Source organism: Aythya marila, assembly GCF_965140915.1.
Source record: "Aythya marila genome assembly, chromosome: 18".
In the NCBI taxonomy this organism is placed as follows: domain Eukaryota; kingdom Metazoa; phylum Chordata; class Aves; order Anseriformes; family Anatidae; genus Aythya; species Aythya marila.
The window spans coordinates 3,816,365-3,838,368 of NC_139059.1; the positions used below are offsets into that span (position 1 = coordinate 3,816,365).

The 22,004-nt window shown below is 59.8% G+C and overlaps 3 protein-coding genes across 4 annotated transcripts; 2 read left to right on the top strand and 1 right to left on the bottom strand.

The window, feature by feature from the left end:
- Positions 1 to 636: 636 nt before the first annotated feature.
- Positions 637 to 13,318, top strand: XYLT2 (xylosyltransferase 2; the record flags this gene model as incomplete). The annotated part of the gene is made up of 11 exons (XM_082774854.1): positions 637 to 771; positions 4,754 to 5,225; positions 5,674 to 5,849; positions 6,781 to 6,983; positions 7,443 to 7,523; positions 7,705 to 7,921; positions 8,378 to 8,554; positions 9,254 to 9,513; positions 9,618 to 9,813; positions 10,243 to 10,576; positions 11,049 to 13,318. 11 exons carry the CDS (start codon positions 637 to 639, stop codon positions 11,369 to 11,371), a joined length of 2,574 nt encoding a protein of 857 aa, XP_082630980.1. The 3' UTR covers positions 11,372 to 13,318.
- Positions 13,319 to 13,550: 232 nt separating this feature from the next.
- Positions 13,551 to 16,099, top strand: LOC309885053 (uncharacterized protein; the record flags this gene model as incomplete). Its single annotated transcript, XM_082774599.1, has 4 exons — positions 13,551 to 13,658; positions 14,373 to 14,494; positions 15,631 to 15,729; positions 16,055 to 16,099. Exons 1-4 carry the CDS (start codon positions 13,592 to 13,594, stop codon positions 16,097 to 16,099), a joined length of 333 nt encoding a protein of 110 aa, XP_082630725.1. The 5' UTR covers positions 13,551 to 13,591.
- A 2,809-nt stretch (positions 16,100 to 18,908) lies between these two features.
- MRPL27 (mitochondrial ribosomal protein L27) lies at positions 18,909 to 22,004 on the bottom strand. 2 transcript variants are annotated; one of them, XM_082774948.1, is made up of 4 exons: positions 21,915 to 22,004; positions 20,558 to 20,680; positions 19,757 to 19,824; positions 18,909 to 19,326 (listed from the first exon to the last, which is right to left on the bottom strand). In XM_082774948.1, the coding sequence occupies exons 1-4, from the start codon at positions 21,934 to 21,936 to the stop codon at positions 19,120 to 19,122; spliced, it is 420 nt and encodes a 139-aa protein (XP_082631074.1). In that variant the 5' UTR covers positions 21,937 to 22,004; the 3' UTR covers positions 18,909 to 19,119. The 2 variants fall into 2 exon arrangements, with proteins under 2 accessions (XP_082631074.1, XP_082631075.1); XM_082774949.1 differs by lacking the exon at positions 21,915 to 22,004 and adding an exon at positions 21,277 to 21,295.

A 22,004-nucleotide genomic window follows, 5' to 3' on the forward strand; every position in this document is an offset into this window, starting at 1 on the left:
ACACCCCCATGCATGCATGGACACCCATGCACACACCTATGCACACACCCAAGCACACACCCATACATGCACACACCCATGCACACACCCATGCATGCATCCATGCACACACATATGCACACACCCATGCACACACACGCATACATCCATGCAAACATCCATACACATACCCATGCACACATCCATGCATGTGCACACACCCATGCATGCACACACACGCACACACCCATGCACACCCCCATGCATGCATGCACACACACCCCCATGCATGCACACACACACACTGCACACCCATGCACACACACACGCACCCCCCCATGCACCCATCCATGCACCCATGCATGCACACACATGCACCCCCCCATGCATGCACACACACACTGCACTCCCATGCACACACCCACGCACATATCCATGCACACACCCATGCATGCACACGCACACCCCCATGCATGCATGCACACACCCCCATGCATGCACACACACACACTACACTCCCATGCACACACACACGCACCCCCCATGCCCCCCCCACGCCCCCCCATGCCCATGCGCGCTCCCTCCCCCCTCTCCCCCCCCATCCCCTCCCCGCCCCTCCCCGCGCGTGCGCGCGCCGCCTCCCGCCCCGCGGTGACGATGGTGGCGAGCGGGCGGGCGCGGAAGCTGGCCCGGCGCTACCGCCTGGCCCTGGCCACGGCCCTCGGCATCCTCCTGCTGCAGGGCCTCGTCCTCTGGAGCTCCGCCGGCCTCGACGAGGAGGGCCCGGCCGAGGTGCGCGGCGGGGGGGGCGGCTGGAGAGGGGCCGGGGGGGCTGCGAGGGGGTTTGGAGGGATTTGGGGCGATTTGGGGGGATTTGGGGCGATTTGGGGCGATTTAGGGGGATTTGGGGTGGGGGGAGTTGGGGTGTGGGGGGGGGACCCCAAAGGTGTTTGCGTGTGGGGATGGGGAAAGGGGGGGGTCGTGGTGCTTGAGGGGGGTGAGTGGGGTCGTTAATTGGGAGGTTAGTGGGGAGGGTAATGGGGGGGTTAATGAGGAGGTTAATGAGGGGGTTAATGAGGGGGTTAATGAGGGGTTAATGAGGTCCCCAGGGGCTCAGGGGGATGTTTGGGGGCTCCCACCCGGCTGTGGAGAGGGGCCGGGGGTCCCTGCAGTTGGAAGGGGTCTTTGCAGCCGAACGCCCCCCAGTGCATGGGGAAACTGAGGCAGGGCCAGAGGCACTCGGCTGGGGTCACCAGAAGCAGGAGCTGGGGGCTGTGGGGTTGGGGGGCGCCTTGCTTCCACCCCCGACACAGCTCCTGGCTGCTGGGCCACCGATTTCACCGTGTTGGCCACCAGTTTCGCTGTGCTGGCCACCAGTTTTGCCGTGTCGGCCACCAAACTCCCCACGTCGGCCACCAGTTTCGGGATGTTTGCTCCTCGTGGGCTCCTCGTGCCCTCAGCTGCCTCCCATCTCCCCCGGAGCAGCCTTTGCTGTGAAGGTGCTGTGAGGGTGAGGGCAGCCAGGTTGGCCTGATGGCCCCATCGCCTTTATTTTGTGACCTTGGCCAGGGCGCTTCGCCGGTCCCAGCCTCCCTTCCCTCTCCGCACCGTCCCCCCCTCCTTGGGAAGGCACCCCGGGGTGCTGCTGTGCTCTGGGCTGCCTCCTGCCCTTCCTCCTGCCCCACGCATCCTCCGGGGTTTGGCTCTTGGAGCATCCTCGCCTGGTTTCCCCGCGTCTCTCCCCAATACTGGGCACCAACACGTTTGGCCGTGGCTCTGGACTCAGGACATTTGGCCACCAGCAGGCTCACGGCTCTGGGGCCTGGGGAAGGAGCAGGCAAGAAGCTTCCTGAGCTGTTCCAGCAGCACAAAGCTGGGAAATGTCCAGTTAGCCTCGGGTCTGTAGCCAGCAAAGCTCCTCGTGTCCCTGCCCTTCTCCAGTTCCTCGTCTTGGCCAGACCCGCAGGAGCCGCCGCTCCCCGGGGACGTTTCTGGTGAGGATGAACGCAGGCAAGCTCTCCCAGGAGACCCCGACCTTGCAGCCTCGGATGGCTTTGGGGAAATTTGGGATCCCCGAATAGCAATTTGGGGCGTGAACGGCTCCCTCCCTCTGACGGGCACTGCCCCTTCCTGGAGGGAGCAGGCAGGGCTGTCCCCAGCCAGCTCTGGGTGCCACCAGGGGTCTGGCAGCAGGGTCCCGACCTCGGCAGGGCTGTGCAAGAGGCTGAAGCCCCTCGGAGTCCTCGGGTGAGCCACATCTCCTGGAGGACGGGCTGGGGACATCCCTGTGCTGCTGCTGGCTGCCGGGACGAGCGGCTCCCTTCCTCCACACCCAGCAGGATCCGTCCCCGCTGCCTCCCTGCTGCGAGCTGGCCAGAGGCTGTGTGAGGATTCGTTTGGCTTTGGGCTTCGCCCTTCACTGGAGCAGGTTATCAAATCATCTCACACCAGCAGCGCCGAGCCCTCTGTGCCCTGCTAGGGCTGTGGGTGCCACACAGCCCCCAGCCGGAGGAGGACGCGTGTCCTGGGTGGCTCCTGACCTTGGCCTCGGAGTCTGCACGGCATCCCTGCATCCGCCTGCCCGGCTCCTCGTCTGGAGGCACCCGTGCTCGGGTTTGGTGCCGGTTCCAGGCCCTGGAGGCTCCCTGCACTCACCACACGGATGTTTCGTGGTGTTCAGACCAGCAGAAGTCGGATCAGTTCCTCGTGGATGGCTCCGGAGTGGCATGCGAGCAGCTGGAGCTGGCTCCTTGGGCACAGACTGCAGAACGTCCCCGTGGGCCCAGCCACCTCCTCAATCTCCCCCTTCGCCTCCCGTCTTCCTCCACGCACCTCTCTGGGGCTGTGTGTTGCTGTCAGCCATGCACAGCAGCGTCTGGAGAAGCTTCCTCTGAAACGTCGGTGCTTGCAGCTCCCCTGAGACGCCTTCTTGTTTGTTTTTTTCCCCGAAAAACTTGCTTTGAGGGGCTGTGATTGAGTCCGTTTCAGCGGCGAGGTTTAAGGAGCTGCTGCTGCTGAACTGACGGCAGCTGAGGGCAGGTTCCCCCGGTGGCTTTGGGAAGTTTTGGCGTCTGTTTGGCCTGACGGCAGCAGGTATTTGGCAGACACCCACGTCAGCCAGGCCCAGGCAGAACCCTGCAGGACACCGGGCGGTGATAACTCCCCTCCCCACAAGGGTCCCCGCTCCCTCCCCACCAATACTTTTATCTTCCAATTTGCGTTTGGCATCGGGAGGAGGCAGAGGGGATGCAGGATGGGGGAAGCGACCTCTGGCAGGCAGCTGGAAGCGTTTTGGGAGGAGGGACAGGCAGCTGCGGGCCCTCCTGGGAGCCCTGCCAGAAGCCCTGCACTCCAGCCATAAATGCAGCAGTGCGACGTGGCCAGGGCTGCTCCCTGCCTGCACGGGGCGGTAATTAGAAGCCACGGAGCTCGTTAACTAGCAGCTTTGGGAAGGCTGGCGCTGGTTGGGAGGGTTTTCCTGCTGGGGACGGCAGCCGGGCTCCTTCTGGGGCACTGCAGGGCTGCAGCCGCACGTGGGCATCGCGCAGGGGCCGTGCCTGGGGTCGGGCACTCGGCGGGTGCTGGCGGGGCAGGAGGCTCTCCCTGCAGGGATGGGGGGAGTTTGGGGAAGAGCTTTGCTCTTTGCTCCTCGGTCACCTCCTGCCTCTCTGCTCCTACGGAGAAAACAGGTTGGTAACTGCACAGAAGGTCCTGGCAGTGGCAGAGGGCTCGTCTGATCCCAGCCCCGTGGGGTTCAGGCGGCTGCGTGGCCCCTTTTTGGGTACCTGAGGGTTACAGGAGGCTGCTTTGCCCTGGCACAGGTAGCTGAGGGAGCCTGGGTTGGCTCTGCCTTCACCTGCAGGCCTGGCCAGGTGCTTTCAGCTCCCCGCTCTCCCCAAGGCTAGCTCATCTCTGCTAATCAGCCGGCCTGGCGGAGGTAACGAAGCGTAATTAACTGCTCCCTTTACACACAAACTTGGCTCCGTGGGAGGGTTCCTTGAAGGGATTTGCTGGCGATTGCAGCACCCGCTCCAGCCTAGTGCTGGGAGCCAGGGCGTGGGGAAGGCAGCGCGGGCAGGACCTCGTCTGACACAGCTCCGGCACCGTTAGCCCCAGGGGCTGCATGCTGCCCTGCTGGGACCCCTTCGAAGTTGGACTTTTGGGCTTGGAGAAGTTGGACTTTAAGCTTGGGCGAGGAGCTGGTCCGTTTGGCACCTGGTAAAGCAGCTAGCAGCAGCTGGAGGAGCCCTGTGCTCACCCCCTCTTTTTGGGGATGTCCCTGCTCGTGCGGGACCCTGGAGGATGGCAGGAAGGCAGAGAGCTGGTGCCGACACGACTGACCTCATCCGTGTAGCCTCACGGAGATTTATGTCCTGGTTTTGTGTCCCGGGTGCTGTGACCACGGGGTCTGCAGGCTGGGGTCTCCCTTGCTGGCAGGTAGAGGTCTCGGTGCTGTGCCCATCGGGGGGCAAAGGAGCACGCAGGGAGGTGCTGTGGGGTCGTAGACTGGGGGTTTGGGTGATGGAGGAGGGACGTCACGGCCTCCTTTGCTGCTCCTCTGGGCTCAGCGCTGACCTTCTGCCCTGGGGAGAGGGCTGCAGCGAGGGGTGCCTGTCCCTGCCTTGCTCGTGGTGACAGCTGCCTGGCAGAGAACGGTGTCACTTACCGGGCTCCGTGGGGTCACAGCCATGGGGAGCTGGTAACGAGGACGCTCTGAGCTCACTGTGAGGGGTTGGAGTTAACGCCTTGTCCTCTCTGCATCCCCCCGGAACAGGAGCGGCAGAAGAAAGCCAGGCTGCCCGAGAACAGCGATGGCTCCAAGGACTCGGACAGCTCTGCCGGGCGCCGCGGCAGCGCCGGGAGGAAGCACGGGAGGTGGCGGGGACGGCCGGACAGCCCCGGGGTGCCGGTGTCCAAGGTGGTGAGAGCCGTGACGGCGAGGCACAAAGCAGGAAGGAGGCTGCCGGCCGCGCCGGACGCCTCCAGCCAAAGGAACCTGACGGAGGCTCGCGGGGACGCCCAGCTGGCCGTCCTCCAGCAGGGTGACACGGGCAGCGTGGAGGGGGCTCCGCAGCCCACCGAGAACAGCTTCACCCCCAAGTGCGAGATCACGGGGAAAGACGCCCTCTCGGCGCTGGCCCGGGCCAGCAGCAAGCAGTGCCAACAGGAGATCGCCAACGTGGTGTGTCTGCACCGCGCCGGCAACCTCATGCCCCTGTCCGTGCCTCGCCACTGCCAGCTCTCGGGTGAGTCCTAATCAGGGGTCCTGGGTGCCTCCGGGCATGGGGAATGTCCCTGTGGGGCACGTGGGCCAGCTGCTTTGTGTGACCGCCTGTCCCACCTGGCAAAAAGCTGCCTCAATCTGTCACCAATTCCCAGATTACCGCTGCCTGTGTAATCCTATCAAAGCTGTGCCAGCCTCCCTAAGCTGGGCTGCTCGTCCCGGCCAGCAGCGGCTGCAGGGCTCAGAGCTGGGCTCGGCTGCATTTTCTGTTCTGAGGGACCAGAGGGGGCACCCCCACTCCCCAACACGTCCTGCCATGTGTGCCCTGCGGCGTTATGGGGTTTTTCCTACAGCGTGCTGCTCCCTGTGATCCCCTGCCCCGCTCGGATCTCCGTGCTGTGGCAGGGCAGCGGTGTGCCCCGTGCCAGTGAATGACTGACTGCGATCCCTCTCCTCTCGTCCCCTCGCAGGGAAGGTCAGCCCCGTGATCCAGTGGGACGAGAGCCGGCTGCAGCAGCTGCCCCCCAGCAAACCCGTGCGCATCGCCTACATGCTGGTGGTGCACGGCAGGGCCATTCGCCAGCTGAAGCGGCTCATCAAGGCGGTGTACCACCAGCAGCACTTCTTCTACATCCACGTGGACAAGGTGCGTGGCGGGGGGCAAGGCGGGAGGGGAGGGGGTGTGCTGGCAGTGTCCGGGTCCGTCACCCAAGCAGCCCATAATAGGTCCGGATGGGGGGTAAACAGAGGTGCAGCATCTCCTGTGCCGGGGAGGTGGCTGGGTGAGGTTTGAGGTTTGTCCTCGCTGCCTGTGGAGCTGTGACTCTCCCTTAGCTCTCTGCATCCCCAGAAAAGGGTAGGTAGGACCCCAGTCAAGTTCAAGAGGCGTTAGGACAACGCTCTCAGACACACAGTTACATTTGAATGGAGGATTCAAAGATCCTCATAGATCCCTCCCAGCTCAGGATGTTTTATGATTCTGTGATGTGTTCACCCTGCCCAGAGCAGGGGGAGCTCAGCCCTTGGGGCTTCAGGGATCAGGAGGTCTCTGCTCACCTTCCCCCAGTGCTGCTTCCTTTCACGACATCCCAGGGAGAGTTGTGGATTTGCCTGCTGGAAGGAAAAGATGATCTGGGTCAGGCAATCAGCTCCGTCCTGGCTGTCCACCTTTTTTTTCTCAGCAGCAAATGAAAGGAGCTGGCTGCTGTGCCCTGGGCAGGCAGCAGTAGGTCATAGGATTACTGCTGCATGGAGCTGCCTCTGCTGCTTAGGGGGACTTCAGAGGCAGGCTGGGCTGTCTGGCTGGTTGGGAGCACAGCAAGAAGGGACACAGCAGCACAGAGGGGTGGCTGAGCCCTTCCTGCACTGTATGGGGTCTGGCTGCCCTTCACTGAGGCTCATGAGCATCCCCTGACAGCAGCACCCTGAAGTTTAGCCATGCCGTGAGCTGGGGTACCTCAGGGCTGCAGGATCCAGTTCAGATGCTGCTCAGGGCAGCAAGGCACAGACAGGACGAGGAAGGGGGGGGTCCCTGGCAGTACAAGCACCTGCTGACCGTGAGCTTTGTTCCTCCACAGCGCTCCAACTACCTCCATCGCGAGGCGGTGGAGCTGGCCCGGCACTACCCCAACATCCGCGTGACGCCCTGGCGCATGGTGACCATCTGGGGAGGTGCCAGCCTGCTGAAGATGTACCTGCGCAGCATGAAGGACCTGCTGGAGCTCTCCGAGTGGCCCTGGGACTTCTTCATTAACCTGAGCGCCACCGATTACCCCACGAGGTGGGCGCCTCGCTGGGTCGGGGGAGGACGGCGGGAGGGTTGGGGCTGCGTGGCTCCCCAGCAGGCGCTGGGATTAACGCTGCTGGGAGGAGCAGGGAGTGTGGGAGGGTGAGGTTGGAGATGGCAGCCACGTGCTGGTGCCCCAGGGCAAGGCTGGGTCCGTCTCTGCCCAGGAGCTCGGCCCATACCTCACAGGCTGTATTTTCCTCTTGTCGGGGTGTTGCAGGGGAATGCAATACGAATGTGTGTGTATCTGGGTGCGCTTTGGGGCTGCGCACCCTCAGCAGGTGCCAGACAGCAGAGGGACCAGGTCTGTGCCTTCCCACGAAGGGATAAGGGTCTGAGTCAGCGCCTGCCAAGCAGCCGGAGGCTCCCTGTGTCTGGTGGCTCTTGCAGCATCAATGTTTACTGGGTTGCTTTATCCCAGCGGCCGTTCACGCTTCCTAATTTGCATCGCAGGACCAACGAGGAGCTGGTGATGTTCCTGTCCAAATACCGAGATAAGAACTTCCTGAAGTCTCATGGCCGAGACAACGCCAGGTAACCAGCTAGGGGCAGAGCTGAGCTGGAGGAACAGAAAAGGGGGGATTTGGGGCGAAAAACAGAAACAGGAGGCTGGGGGGCTGCTCTGGCTGTGGCTACCAGAGCTGGCGCAGGGCTGCTGTGTGGCCAGCTGTGCCACCCTGTGTCCCTAGCCCCTCACCCTCGTCTCCCTGCCCAGGTTTATCAAGAAGCAGGGCCTGGACCGCCTGTTCCACGAGTGTGACTCCCACATGTGGCGGCTGGGCGAGCGCCACATCCCCGAGGGCATCGTGGTGGATGGGGGCTCTGACTGGTTCTCGCTGACGCGCAGCTTCGTGGAGTACGTGGTGTATGCAGACGACCAGCTGGTGTCCCAGCTGCGGCAGTTCTACACCTACACGCTGCTGCCAGCCGAGGTGGGTGCCTGCAGGACACGGGCAGCCAGGTTTGGGGCCAGCATTGCTGCAAGGGCTCCCGTGTTCTTGATTCAGCCTTATTCCTTCTCCCCAAGAAGGAGGCGAACAAAGCGATGCTGGCTTTGGTAGGATTTTGGTAGGATTTTCTTCTCCTTGTCCTTAACATCCCTGCCCTAGGCAGCTGTGAAGGGCATCGCTGGCTCTGCTCTGGCAGCTTTGTGCCTCCTTTGCCCAGGTCTGGGTGTGAAAGAGTGGGAGGGGAGCAGACAAAGCTAGATAAAGACTGATGCGTGTGTATAACCTCATCTCTTACGGGTTGCCCTGTGCCAGAATCAGGACAGGTTTCTGTGTCCAGGAGCTCTCTGGGCCTGTTGTGTTCCTCTGAGCGCGGGGTTCGGGGGCTCCATTTAACCTCCCACCTCCATGGGTCTCCTGTCCCTTCTCTGCCTCATGCAGTCCTTCTTCCACACGGTCCTGGAGAACAGCCACGCCTGCGAGACGCTGGTGGATAACAACCTGCGGGTGACCAACTGGAACCGTAAGCTGGGCTGTAAGTGCCAATATAAACACATAGTCGACTGGTGCGGGTGCTCCCCAAATGACTTCAAACCCCAGGACTTCCTCCGGCTACAGGTGAAAAAGATCCTCCTTCTTCCTCCTGCTCTCTCCCCTCTTCCCTGTCTCTGTCCCCAATCCTTCTCTCTCAGCTGCCCTGTGGGCGCACCCCTGGGTGCTGTCCCACTGCTCCCCACGTCTGCACGAGCCTCACCCCAGCCTGGGAAGGGCCGGGAGCAGGACTGGCTCTCCATGTGGAGTGGGGCTTCGTGCAGATGTGTCTGTAAATGCTTCAGAAGCAGCCAGGCTTCTGCTTGCAGTGCTGCTCCTTTTCCCAGGCTTTCTCCTTTTCCTCCTCTTTCCCTGCAGATTTAATATTTGGGGCAAATGCCTGCTCAGTAAAAACACTTTAGAGTGCTGTCCTCTTTGGCAGGACGAAGTATCCTGTGATGAACCGCCTGCCGTGCTCTCAGCGAGCTGAGATGTGGGCTGAACAAGGGAGGTCTGGGGGAGGTGCAGCCCTTGGAAGTGAAGTTAAAGGGGAGGCAGTGGGAGAGATGAGAACCCATCCACGTAACCACTAACCGTACCGTTTGCTCCCACTGGTTCTGCCTCAGAGGATCCCACGCAGAGGCTGTTTGTGCTTTGCTGCTCCTTACCCTGCCCCGTCAGAGGGGGCAGGATGGCTCCCAGCATGTTTTCTCCCGGCTGCCCTGCTGAGGCAGGAGGGCAGAGCGGGTGCCACCACCGCCGCTGACATTGCCTCTGCTCTTCCAGCAACTCTCCAGACCCACCTTCTTCGCCCGCAAGTTCGAGTCGACGGTGAATCAGGAGGTGCTGGAGATCCTGGACACCCACCTCTACGGCAGCTATCCCCCCAACACGCCGGCCCTGAAGGCCTACTGGGAGAACGTCTATGACCGCGTCGACGGCCTCAGCGGCCTCAGCGATGTCACCCTCACCTTCTACACTGCCTTCTCCCGGCTGGGGCTCCGCAAAGCCGCCTCCGTGCTGGCCCCGAAGGAGAAGCTGTGCAGGTGGGGCACGTGCTGCAGCCCGGCCCGGGCTCCGAGTGGTGGCTGCTGCTGCCGGGAGGACCTTGATGCTCACACATGTCACCTCTCCGGTTCTTTTTCTCCAGGTTTGAGCCCCGTGGTTTCCCGTCCAGCGTGCACTTGTATTTCTACGACGACCGCTTCCAGGGGTACCTGGTGATGCAGGAGGTGCAGAACACGGCCACGGGGCAGACAGAGGCCTTGGAGGTGTGGATGATGCCCCAAGGAGCTCTGAAGCTGGCGGGTCACGGAGGGCAGGCAAACCGGCTACAAAACCTTGAGGTAAGTGGGAGAAGCATCCTTCACAGCACCTGTTTTTCTCCCCAGTTTTTCCATGCTGTGCTGCCCTTCCTTTTCTCCCCAGCCTGCGTGCTGAGGGGGGCAGAGAGTGCTAATGTCCGGGCTGAGAGTGGATTTTTGTCAAGGAATTCTGCTTGAGTTTGGAGCTAATCCTTCGGGAAAGGCCTGAAGGGATCTTTTGGGGGGAGGTGAGGCTGCTGGTGCTGGCATCTCTGGCTGCAGGAGGCATCACTTGCAGCTGGCTTGGCCCTGACGTGGTGCAGGCAGGCAGGGGAGCAGCGCAGGCTGGGTGTGCGTTGCTTTGGGCTCCAAAGCTTGTGCCCTTCCCACTTTAAGGTGGTGAAGCACAAAACCTGAGCTGGTCGTGTCAGCCTGCCTGGTGTCCCACCGCCTCGTGCCTCGTCCCTGCAGGTGGGCACGGAGTGGGACCCGAAGGAAAGGCTCTTCCGCAATTTTGGAGGCTTGATGGGGCCTTTCGACGAGCCGGTGGCCATGCAGAAGTGGGCGCGGGGCCCCAACCTGACAGCCACGGTGGTGTGGATCGACCCCACGTACGTCATCGCCACCTCCTACGACATCACGGTGGACGCAGAGACGGAGTTCACCCAGTACAAGCCCCCCCTCAACCGCCCCCTGCGCCCCGGCGTCTGGACCATCCGCCTCCTGCAGTTCTGGGAGCCCCTGGGGGAGAACCAGTTCTTGGTGGTGCCCCAGACCTTCAACCGCAAGCAGCCGCTCAGGAAAGGTGAGGGTGCTCTGGAGATTGGGGCTGGGGTCTTTCCGTGGGGAAAAAATGGTGAAAAGCATTGTTTTGTGTGTTCCATGCCAATGTTTAAGGCTGTAGATCTTAAGGAAAAACCATGCCTGGCTCTTGCGCAGGGAGGTTGGACCAGGTGACCTCCAGAGGTCCCTTCCAGCCTCAACCACTCTGATTCTGTGATTTTTATTTATTTTTTTCCCCCGGTTCTGGCCTCTCCGGCTTGCAAGGCAGGCGCCACCCCCCTGGTGGTGTCCCCATGTCCCTGTGAGCTCTCAAACCAGGCCGCTAGGCGGCTTTGTCCCGTTTGCAGGCAAGCCGGGTCCACCCCAGCTGCATCCCCGTTCCTTGGCATGGGGGGCACGGGGCTGCAAGGGGTTGGGGTGCTGGGGGCGGTAGGGAAGAGCCAGCTGCTGGGACATTACCACACTGCTGATCTCTTTCTCCCCGTCCCATCCAGACGACAGCAACTGGCTGCACGGCGGGCCCCCCCGCAACGAGTACATGGAGCAGAGCTTCCAGGGTCTGGGGGGGATCCTCAACCTGCCACGCTCCGAGGAGGCAGAGGCGGCGGCGGCGGGGAAGGCGCAGCTGACGGGCCGGGCGCTGGACGAGTGGGCAGACAGCGCCATCAGCACCTTCTGGGCCGTGGCAGACGTCTGCGTGGGCAGCTCCTCGTCCTGCTCCTCCCTGGAGACCTGCAGCAAAACCTCCTGGAGCTCGCTGTCCCCGGACCCCAAATCAGAACTGGGGCCCGTCAAACCTGACGGGAGGCTGAGGTAGCAGGAGCAGCCGGGGGGGGCGGCGGCGTTGGGAGCGAGGAGCATCCTCCGTCACCGGCGTGGGGCGTCTCCGGACTGTGTCACCCCGTGCCATTCACACCGTAGTTACTCGAGGAAAAGAGTATGGGAAGCGGCGGGCCAGGGAAATCCTCCTGTGGGGTTTTTAGGCGGAGAGGGAGGTGTGAGGTGCCTTGCCCACCCTCCCCCAAGAACGGGCACTTGCTGGCCAGGCAAGAGGGTGCCAGGGTGCCCGTCACCGCAGGGTGCGGGTGGTGCTGGCGGCTGGAGGAGCTGTGTGCTCGTTTCTTTGGTGCCTCGGGAAGGGATGAGACGGGCTGGGAAGGGAGGCTGGCAGGGGGGTGGGCTCCAGACCAACTCAGCACCCTGTCCTCGCTGCCCGGCCCCAGGTGGATCTGTGCAGGACCAGGCCCTGTGCTGCGGGCTGCCCCCGGGAGGGCTGCCTGGGGGCTCCAGGGACAGGGCACGCAGGGAGAGTCGGAAGCAGAATGGGTCGAAACCTGCCATGTGCATGGAGCTGCTGCTGGCCCAGGGCTTGCATCTCATCCCCTCGACCCCAGCCCTTTAGTTTGTATTTTTATAAATATATAGAGAGAAATATATACGATGCAAAGTGCAATAGAGACGAGACCCCGCATTGGCCGGGTGGTCCTTGTGTCTCCATCTCCCCTGAGACTGTAACATACCTTGTTCTCTTGGGTGTCCTGGTGGTACAGGACAGGGTGCTGGGTTGTTTACATTTTTTTTAATTATTGTTACCATTATTATTATTATTGTTTTGCTGTTTCCCCATTTCCTGCTGGGGGCTGATGGGGAACCACATCCTGCTGCCCCAGGGCTGCGGGGCGCTGCCTGCCCTCCAAGGCAGCAGCCTGACTGTGCCAAATGTTTGATGGTGTTTGCTGCGTGGTGGCCCTGGCTGGGCGAGCAGTTTAAGCCCAGTAAGCTGCTGGGGATGCTGCAGCCTCTGTCTCTGCTTCAGCTCAGGCTCTGGGCACCGGGCTGCTCACGTCCCCTGCCAAAACGCGATGCACGTGGCTGATGTCCTGGTGTGGATGAGACGGCAGCTGTCCTGTGCCATGGCCCAGCCTTCTCCTTTCTCCCTGGTCAGCAGAAGCTCTCAGGATCTGCTGTGCTTCCCTGGCTATAAAGCAAAGAAGCGAGACGAGGTCCGGCTGGCTCCATCTGCTCTCTGCCGTCTGCTTGCTTCCCCGAGGGACCAGAAGCTGCCTCCTCGGGGGAAAGGGAGCTGCAGAGCCCCCTGCTTCCCATCCACCTCCCAGCTTGGGGCCTGCCTGCGGCGTTCCTCTCCCAAAGGCCAGTGCTGCATGGAGGGAAGGCTGTGGTTGGTTTTCTACCCTGGGAAGATGCTCGGCGGGCTTGTTGGACTGCAACGGAGTTTGTGTATGACCTGGGACCAAGACACTGCCCCTGCAGCTGGGCTGGGGCAGGGGAACCACTGCGGAGCGGGGCGCTGGAGCTCGTCCACTCCATCCTCTGCTTGTACATCAGCCACAGCATCTCCAGAGACTTTGGTGCCACCTTCCTGTGGGGCTGCACTCAGGCTGCCTGCAGGGTCACCTCACCGCCTCCTTGCCCTTGAGGACTGAGGACAGGGGTGCTGTGCGAGGGGAGCTGCAGGGGGACGGGACTGGGGGCAGCGAGGGGAGGTGATGCTTGGCTTGGGGCCACCAGTGCTGTGTGGGGCTGGCTGTCAGCACTCTGTGGGGCTGTCAGTGCTGTGTGGGGCTGTCAGCACTCTGTAGGGCCACCAACCCTGTGGGGATGGCTGCGCTGTGCCCCTCGCCCCAAATATAACGATCTCCTGTACTGTGGCGTGCTGTGCTGGGCTACTGGGGTGCTGGAAGGGGATGAGAACTGGAGGGGTGATGCTTCAGACACTCCTGGGGCCGCTCAGCCCCCTGTTGGCTCCGAGCGGTAATTAACTCATTAACTAATTAATCAGCTGGGGCTGCCCCCCCCCCCCACCCTCCCCGGCGGGCCCAGCCCTGCGGGCCTCGTCTCCATGGCAACCGCCGGCCCCGCCCCCTGGTGCCTCCAGCGGCCAATAGGAGGCGGAGGAGGGCGGGGAGCGGCCAATGGCGGCGGGCGGGGGGCGGGCCCGGGGCCGGTGCGGGGCCTGGGGCAGAGCCGGGCCCCGCCGCGGGGCGCCCGGGCCGGGCCGGCCGGGCTGAGCTGAGGGATGGCGCACCCCGGGGGCGGCGGGGCCGCCATGGACGGCAACGTGCTGGCCATCGTCATCGCCGCCAGTGAGCAGGGGGGAGAAGGGGAGGGGGGGAATGGGGCTGGGAACCGGGCTGGGAATGGGGTAATGGGGCTGGGAAGGGGCCGGGAGTGGGGTAATGGGGCTGGGAATGGGGGAACCGGGATGGGAGTGGGGTAATGGGGCTGGGAGTGAGGTAACGGGGCTAGGGACGGAGGTTGGGAGAGAGGAACAGGCTGGGAGTAGGGTAATGGGGCTGGGAATGGGGGAACAGGGCTGGGGACAGGGAAATGGGGTTGGGAATGGGGTAATGGTCTGGGAACGGGCTGGGGATGGAGCCTGGGACAGAGGAATGGACTGGGAGCAGGGGAATGGGGCTGGGAGTAGGGGAATGGGGCTGGGAACGGTGTTGGGAGTGGGGTAATGGGGCTGGAAACAGGGCGGGGGGCCTGACCCGCTGCTGTGCAGCCCCAGCTGGGGACCTGCAGCTGCTGGAGCCGGGCCAGTGCCTCCTCCCCGAGCTGTGGGTGCAGAGCTGGGGCTGAGCCCCGTGCCGTGCCCCTGACCCCACAGTGAGAGGTGTGAGGGGACAAGCGGGGCTTTCAGCATCTTGGGGTCGGGTGGCAGGCAAAGCCGGTGTCTGCGGTTTGTTTCCAAGCTGATTTAGTGCCTAGAAACACGGGGGGGAAGGAGGGCAGCTGCTGGCAGGCCCTGCCCGGCTCGGCTCACCCCCGCGCCCTCCTTGTCCCACCTCCGGCAGCGGTGTCCACATCCGTGTTCATCGTGGCCGTCCTCATCCTGCTGCTGCTCCTGTACCACCGGGACCCCATGTGCTGCCAGTTCCTCTGCTCCTGCCGCTTCTTCCAGACCCCCGGCCAGTGCGTGAGTACCTGCGGGTCCCACACCCACCCCAGACCCCGGCTCTCGTTCCACCTGCTGGGGTCCTCGAAGCCTGACCGCTGCACCCACCCACACGTGCCCGGCCGTGCAGCCCGCAGCAACGCCTCCAGCTCCCCGAGCTGCTCGCAGGGGGCTGTCCTCCTCCCCCGGCACCCTCGTGTGCGGGGCTGGGCTCCTCCGGGCTGCTGCTTTCCAGGGCAGGGGCCCAGCAGGGAAGGGGGCTGGAAGGCTCGGTGCAGAGGCAGACAATGCCGCTCTCCAACGCTTGCATCCCAGCAACTGGCTTCTTGCGCGCGGCTCCCGGGCGCGGAGCGGCGAGACACAAAGCCCTTTGACTCGCATCTGTAATTTCCTGGGGCTGCCTTTCAAGCAGGGAAGCTGCCGATGGAAAGAGTGGCGTGTGCAGCCAGCGCGGCCTTTGTGGTGGCGGCTGCCGCGGGGAAAGCTTGGCCTCCAAAAGCTGCAGGGACAGCAGCTTGGGAGGAGGATCCCCTCGAGAAGAGGGGACGCAGAGGTTGTTGAGTGGAAGGGAAATCTAACGGCCCCAGCAGAAACCACAGTGGGAGCGGGCTGCCTTTTCGGCGTCCCCTGCCTGCTTTGCTGCGTCTGTTCCTTTCCCCTCTCCTCCCTGCTGTGAGCCGCCCTGTCTGAGAACGAGGAGCATCCGCAGGATTTTTCCTCTCCATAGAAAGAACCTCTGCTTGCTCCCTCAGCACGTTTGCAGGGAATTGAGTTTAGGTGGAGCAAGGCTGTTCAGGAACAGGGCGTCTTTTGCTCTTCAGATCTGCTTGCTGCGTTACTCCAAGCTGACTCCCTCGACAGATCAGCGTTACAAATTCTGTAACCCTGAGCGTGTGATGCTTATCTGCGCTGGCGGGGCGGTCGGGTGGTTATGGTCTTTGTTGTTGGCCCCCCAAGCAAGCTCGTTCTGCTGAGTCTGAACGAAACCTGCTTCTGGGGCCGTGCTGCTGTCCCTCCAGCTGCGCCGCATCGTGGTGCCCGCGTGCTCAGGCGCTGCCTGCTGAGGCTGGGCACCCCCAGAAGCCAAAGGGAGAGTGCTGAGCTCTGCAGGGATTTTGGCTCGCTCTCATCTTTCCCTTCCCAACCCCTCGTTCCAGGACTGCCCCCCTCCGTACTTCAGCAGCAGCCAGCGGCTGGTGGGGCCCCAACGCGGAGCATCGCGGCTGGAGAGTGCTGCTGAGAATCCTGGCATGCAGGTGAGGAGGCTGCCCTGTCCCTACGGGGAGCTGGGGGAAAAGGGTAGCAAAGGTCCTGAGGAACTTGGAAGGGGACTGTGGTTACGGGGCTCTGGGGAGCTCTTGGGGTGTATCGAGGAGGTGTGAGGCAGCAGGAGCAGCTCTGGGAAGTGCTGCCTGTATGTGAGGTCCCGCAGAGGAGGGCTGGGGATGCCACGGGGCTTCCACGTTGCCCTGAGGTGTTTGGTCACGATCTCTTGGAGCCGGGGATCCTGCAGAGCACATCTGCGCTGCGTGGCTGTGGTGTAATTACCCCCTGGGAGGGCGCGTGGGTTTCCTCTACCAGAGGGTGAGGAACGGCAGCCACAGCTTTGAACGTGAAGCACCCTGAGGTGGCACCGGGCTGTGAATTTCCAGCGGAGAGCCGCCGCGGTGCTGACATCTCTCTCTGGGCTTGGCGTTCCCAGGGAGACGAGCCCTTCTGCGTCGGGCCCCCCAGCAGCTACCAGCTGCCTTCCTGGGAGCAGCCCCGCTTGCCGAGCTACGAGAGCGTGCGGAAGAAAGACCGCCAGCGGGAAATCCACCAGATGATCGCCAAGAGGTTCGGGCTGTGGGCAGAGCCTTCCCAGGAGGTGAGCCCGAGGGTGTTCTCGGCTGGCAGAGCCCCAGGGGCAGTCCCCGCTCCCCTCTGTCTCTTGTTCCAGCAGTTTGCAGTAGCTGTGGACTCTGTTCTCTGCACTTGCCTTTCTCCGATAGCCTTTATCTCAGGGAGAGGCACGCGGTGTACCAGGAGGCTCCTTTTGTGTGCATCTGTGCCAGTTAATGATTCATCTCCCTCGGTGCATTTGCAGAAATGCTTGTGCTGGGAGTAAGGGCAGAACTGCTGATGAAAGAGCAGACCCGTACAAGTCCGAGCTGGGAATGTTATTTTTGGATCCGTAAGGCTTCCACGGCTTCTTGCTCCCTTCTCCCTACGGGGCACCTCTGACAGGCCCCTCGCTGTTATCTTGAAGTGTTTATGGCTTATCCACGAGCCAAAGGCTTTGCCTGTTACCACATGTAAGATTTGCACTCCCTCAACAGAACAGAGAAGAGCAAGTGCATCTGCCAAGTAGGTCCTGTGGCAGCATCCCAAGAGACTCCCAAACAAAAAGACCTCATTGACTAACGCAGGACAGAAATATTTGAAACCTGTAGAGCACAAAAGGTTCAGATTTACCTGGCTTTAATGCTGCATCATGGAATTTGGAATAGTCAGCACTTGGCATGCGGTGCTTGGGATTGTAACTAACGATATTGCCCTGAAACGAGCACTGAAGGCACAGGGGGGTAAGGCCCAGGCAGCCTGGAGCCGAGGAGCTGAGTCCTGCGTTAACAGGAGTCAATTTTTTTCTGGCTTTGCAACAAGTGGTGACGAGTCCTTGGGACAAGGAAGAACAGGAACCTTGTACAGTGTATCAGGGGAGCGGGTGGAACACGCTGTGTCCTCACCACTGGATTTCTGTGCCGGTGTGGCAGAGGCGTGCTAAGGTCCCATCTCCCAGGTGCTCAGCCTGCTCTGCTCGGGAGAGCAGGAGTTTGGTTTCGGGCAGGCGGTGGTTGTCTCTCGGACCTGAGCAGAGGTGGGGAGATTTTCTGGTTGTTTCTGACCAGCTCTGACACTCTTCCTCTCTCCCCGACAGATGCCACCTCCTTACGAGCACGCTCTGCGGCACCCTCCAGCTTTCTCAGGACCAGCAATCATCTCAGAGACCTCGGACAGCCGTGGTGCACCAGACCCTTTCCCGGCCCCGCTCAGCTACCAAACCCAGCGCAACACAGCGGTGTGAGGCCTCAGCCTCGCCGTGCTCCTCCTTCCCTTGGTGGCAGCGACAGAAGTGCCTGGGACATGGTTCTCACCTGCAGGGAACAGCCAAACCTCAGACCTTCACCCTTATTCCCCATCAGCTGGGAGAGATGCAGGCGAGTCAGACCCAGCCAGCGATGTCCGTCCCGCAGCACGAGGACAGCCACAAGGCCAGCGCCGAAAGACCAGCAAAGGTGAAGGTCTGCTCAGCCAGAGCTCCTCGAGGCAGCTGGCGTCCCGTACCTCTGTGAGGCTGCGGCAGGCACCGCCAAGCGCGGGGCATCAGCCCTCGGGGTGGTTGCGTTGTGCTACTTCACGTTTCCCTCGGGTTGTAAAACTGTTTACTTTATCAGGGTTATAAAGCTGTTTACTTTATCAGCGCAGCAGATACCAGGCGGGAATCTGACCTGTGAGTGGCAGAACGGACGTGCGTCGGGGCACTGCTGCGTGCTCCCACAGCGGCGTTCCTCTGATTTACAGCCACTTTGTGTGGACTTCAGGGAAAGGTTTGGAGATGCTCGAGATCCAGGGGTTGCATCTCTTTCAGTGCTGCGTGCAAACACAGACCTCCAGGCTGAAATGGATGTGCAACCTGGGAAAGGACCAAGTGGAGGCAAAATGCTGGTGGTCTCCGTGAAGGACGTAAAGCACCGGTGGAGATCCGTGCTGACAGAGTTTACCTACTCATCTTTTGCAGGGCAGACAATCTACTGATGTCATTACACTACCAATTTTGATAATCTGTTTTCTACTGCAGAGCCAATGTTTCAAATTGTTTACAACCTGTAGATAAAATGAGATCAGCTCGGCCACGAGGCATTTGGGCTCCTTTCTTTCAAGTAGCATAAGCCATCATGGAAGGGCTTGGGAGACAAAAGGCTCAATCTTCCGGATTACAGCTTTACGAGGCACCTCCAGCTGCTGAGCTTCTGACACCATCCCTGACTTGTGCATCTTAGCAGGCACTCTAAAATTAGTTACAAATTAGCTTTGGAAGTATGAATTTGCCTGGCATAGTTAGAAAAAGGAATGCTCCCAGCTATTTGAGGTAATCAGTGAGGTGGGTTAGACATTTAGCAAAAATCTAGCTCCCTGGGGTGCAGTTAGGTGCAGTTAGAAAAGGACCTGTCCTCTCCTGCAGTGTGCTGAGCTATGATACAAATACAGCAGCAGTGCCTAAAACGAGTAAAAATTATTACTGAGGGAATATGAGGGAATTATTAATAGGACAATTATTGTCATAAAGCTAATTCTGGAGTGAAGTACTCAGTGGAACAACAGAAGGGGTTCTCCAGGGGAAGGCAGCTCCACATACTGAACGAACACAGGTAACGCCCTACAAACAGGCAAGAGCCACAAGAACTCCAATGCATTTATTGAGCACTCTAACAAAACCCAGCAGATCTCTCCAGTGCCTGAACTCCAACCCCGTGTGCTTTGGGAGCAAGAGAGCAAAGGCACGAACGGGTGTCCTCAGAGCTGGAACACTCTCGTCCTCCTCAGCTGGCAGCCCAGGGTCTGCCCCAGCCGCTCCTTCCCGTCCATCCCCACGCGGATCAGGGGCCTCAGAGCATGGTGACCAGCTTAAAGCTCCCCACTTCTGCCGTGGGGATAACACTGATGAAGGTTTTATAAAGAATGGCGCCTTTGGGCAGGCGACAGATCACCTCCCTGCTCTCGCTGCTGCGGGGTGGAGGCACGTACACCTCCTTGGTGTACCGCACGATCCCGTCCTCCAGGGCGTAGAGCGTCTTGTTACGGCCCATCCCCACCTGCAAAAGGACCGGCACAGCATCAGGAGGGAAAGGCTGGAGGTTGCTGCTGAAGCAGATCTGATCATCTGCCTGCCTTGCTTTGTATCTTGGCTTCAGCAGCATCCGCTGCTTCGTTTTTTAAAATGGAAGAAAACAACGCCGCTTGCAGCAAGCAGTGTGAGCTCGTTACAAGATGCTGATTCCACCCTAAAGTATAAGAACCCAACTCTCCAACCCTCAGTCTGTTCCTAAATCAGGTGGGCACAGCTCTGATTTCATGCAGGTTGTGACTAAGAAATACCAAATAATGAAACCCAATTTCAGGATTATAAAAAAGAAATAATAATAGAAACGATAATTAAAAAAAACAGCTTGAGAGAGAGGGAACAGTGAGGTGGGCTGTTCTGGGCTGCTGTTCCGAGTACCAAGGAAAGGAAAAGTGACTTACATAAGCCCCTGGATGCCAGCGTATCAATCGCTGCGTAGCCAAAACGTTGCCTGCGTGCACAAACGCGCCTGCAACAGAACAACAGAGTCAGCCTGTGGAGGAATGGAGCTCCCCGAGGCCCTGACGCTAGCGGAAAACTAATGGCTCCAGGACTTAAAAAAAAAAAAAACAAACAGCTTTCTGTGGAAATTTTCTATGGAAAAAATGACTTCAAACGCTGAAAGCATCCAAACAAAAATGCTGTTGGGGTGAAGCAGAGGGCAACTGATATACAGCGGAAAAAAGCAATTCTAGTCCTTGAAAAGATTGCTCCTGGGGTACAAGGCATTTTCTGTTTGCTGAAGGCATTAGTTTTATTACCTGTAATGCTGATATGTTTTCATTAGCAAACTCACTAATTATTAAGCACTTAGCTGCGAGGATCTGTACTTTGGCTTCAGCTATGCGTCAGAGTTCTCCCTTTTGTAAACACACTTCTCAACCCAGCATGGGGGGAAAATGCACCTCAGTTCTTCGGTGTCCCACAGCACGCCCTCCTCCCAGCCTCTCCGGAGAAGCAAAGCACGTTTTCTGGAGCCAATTTTGGCTGCCTGCTCGTGGGCCCATCGGGGAGGAAGGCTGACTCACGCTGCCCTCCTGCTGCCCACCCCGGATCAGGAGGTTTCGCTGAGCCTCCTCTCTCCTCTCTGCTGGAAGAGCGCCTCAGCCGCCTCCTACTCTGCAATTACCGCCCCTGCCAGGGGCTGACCCGTGAAGGATGCCACGAAACACGCGTAAGGGCAGAGTATCTGCCTGGCCTACCTTCCACTTTCTTGACTCCGTAGCGCTTCCCAGGGCTGCGGCCACCCAGATTTTTTGAGCTGCCCCCAGATTTCTTAGAAGCACATCGGACAGCAGCCAGGCTTGTTCGCGGAACACTCAGAACTAGATTTGGAGCAAGAACAACAAAAATAGCTGAAAAAATGAATACACGTGCCTTTTTCGGATTTAAAGGATATCAGTTTATACAGTTTTTAAAACTAAAGGCAAACAAAAGCCCAGAGGAAAAAAAAAAATGTTACTTCCAAGATAAATCATAGTTAGACCACCCTGGACTAAATCTTCTGCAAAGAGATGACGTCTCAAGTTCTGCAGCTACCCAGACGAGAATAAAACGATCAGGACATCAACAAAATCACTTCTGGTAAAGGCCTTGTAAAACGTGCTACAGAAATCACAAGCTGCTACGAATTGGCCTTACATTGCTTCAAGAAAAAGCAAACTGTGAGCTCTGTTTCAGTTTCACCCTCAGTTGAATGGCATTTATTTAGTTAGTAAGTAAATATTTTGTAATCTTATAAGTGAAGAGACTCCAATTCAGAACAATGTGTAAACACATCCAGAACTGTTACCCTGAAGGTAACAGGGTCAGCATTTTGTGCCAATCCTTGAGTTACAACCAGGACAAGTCAAGCAGAAGTCAGTTGTTACAGTCAGAAGTTGTGTCTGGAAACACAGCATCGCTCACACCACAAACTTACTCATTTGGGGAAAAAAAGGGCACTGACAGAAAACACTGCGGTTTTGTTATCAGGAAGGCTGACGCTCTGGTTTTGTTCACCCTCAGGTGAAATTCTTTGTAGAACATGTCTGTGACATAATTAGTTTTTTTTTTTGGAAGGATCTCAGCAGTTCCTCCTTTCATGCAGTTAGCTGGCAAATCCAAGTTCTCCAAACTTTTCAAGCTTTTTTTTTTTTTAAACTCTTTTCAACCCCAGAAGCAGCAGGTAAGAGCAGGACGGTGCCCATCACACCACAAAACGTGCTCCTTTCCTCCTCCTGAGAAAACCCCCGGATTCTTTTAGTCTTAAGCTACCACAGATGGTCAGCGAGCTAGAAATCTTGTAGTCTTGTTCTATGAATCACGTTAACTCAAAGCGCCGGGTATTCGTTGCGCCAAGGCCGGGCTCTGGGCCCTGGCAGCAGGCAGGGGAAGGGGAGTGACAGAGGCAAACACACCCCAATTCTAACCTACCGCCCAGCTGACTGTACCAGAAGACACACAAAACGCAAACGGCCGGTGCCGGGGTTACATTTTACGTAATTTTTCATTATTTTGTGAATAAAAAGGAAGCGCCGCGCTCTAGGCCCCCCCCGGGCTCTGCCGCCCCTCACTCACACAGCCGCCCCAGCGCCGCCATCTTCCCGGCGCCGCCTCTCCTCCTCTTCCGGCGCGGCGAGCGGCGGTTGGCCGGAGCGCTCGCGCACG

Excerpts from the sequence above, each read along its gene's own strand:
- MRPL27 (XM_082774948.1), bottom strand. The coding sequence starts at position 21,936 with ATGGCGGCGCTGGGGCGGCTGT. Across the intron at positions 20,681-21,914 it reads GGCGGCGCTGGGGCGGCTGT|TTCTGAGTGTTCCGCGAACA; the intron begins GTGAGTGAGGGG and ends CTCCAAATCTAG. Across the intron at positions 19,825-20,557 it reads CGGAGTCAAGAAAGTGGAAG|GCGCGTTTGTGCACGCAGGC; the intron begins GTAGGCCAGGCA and ends GTTCTGTTGCAG.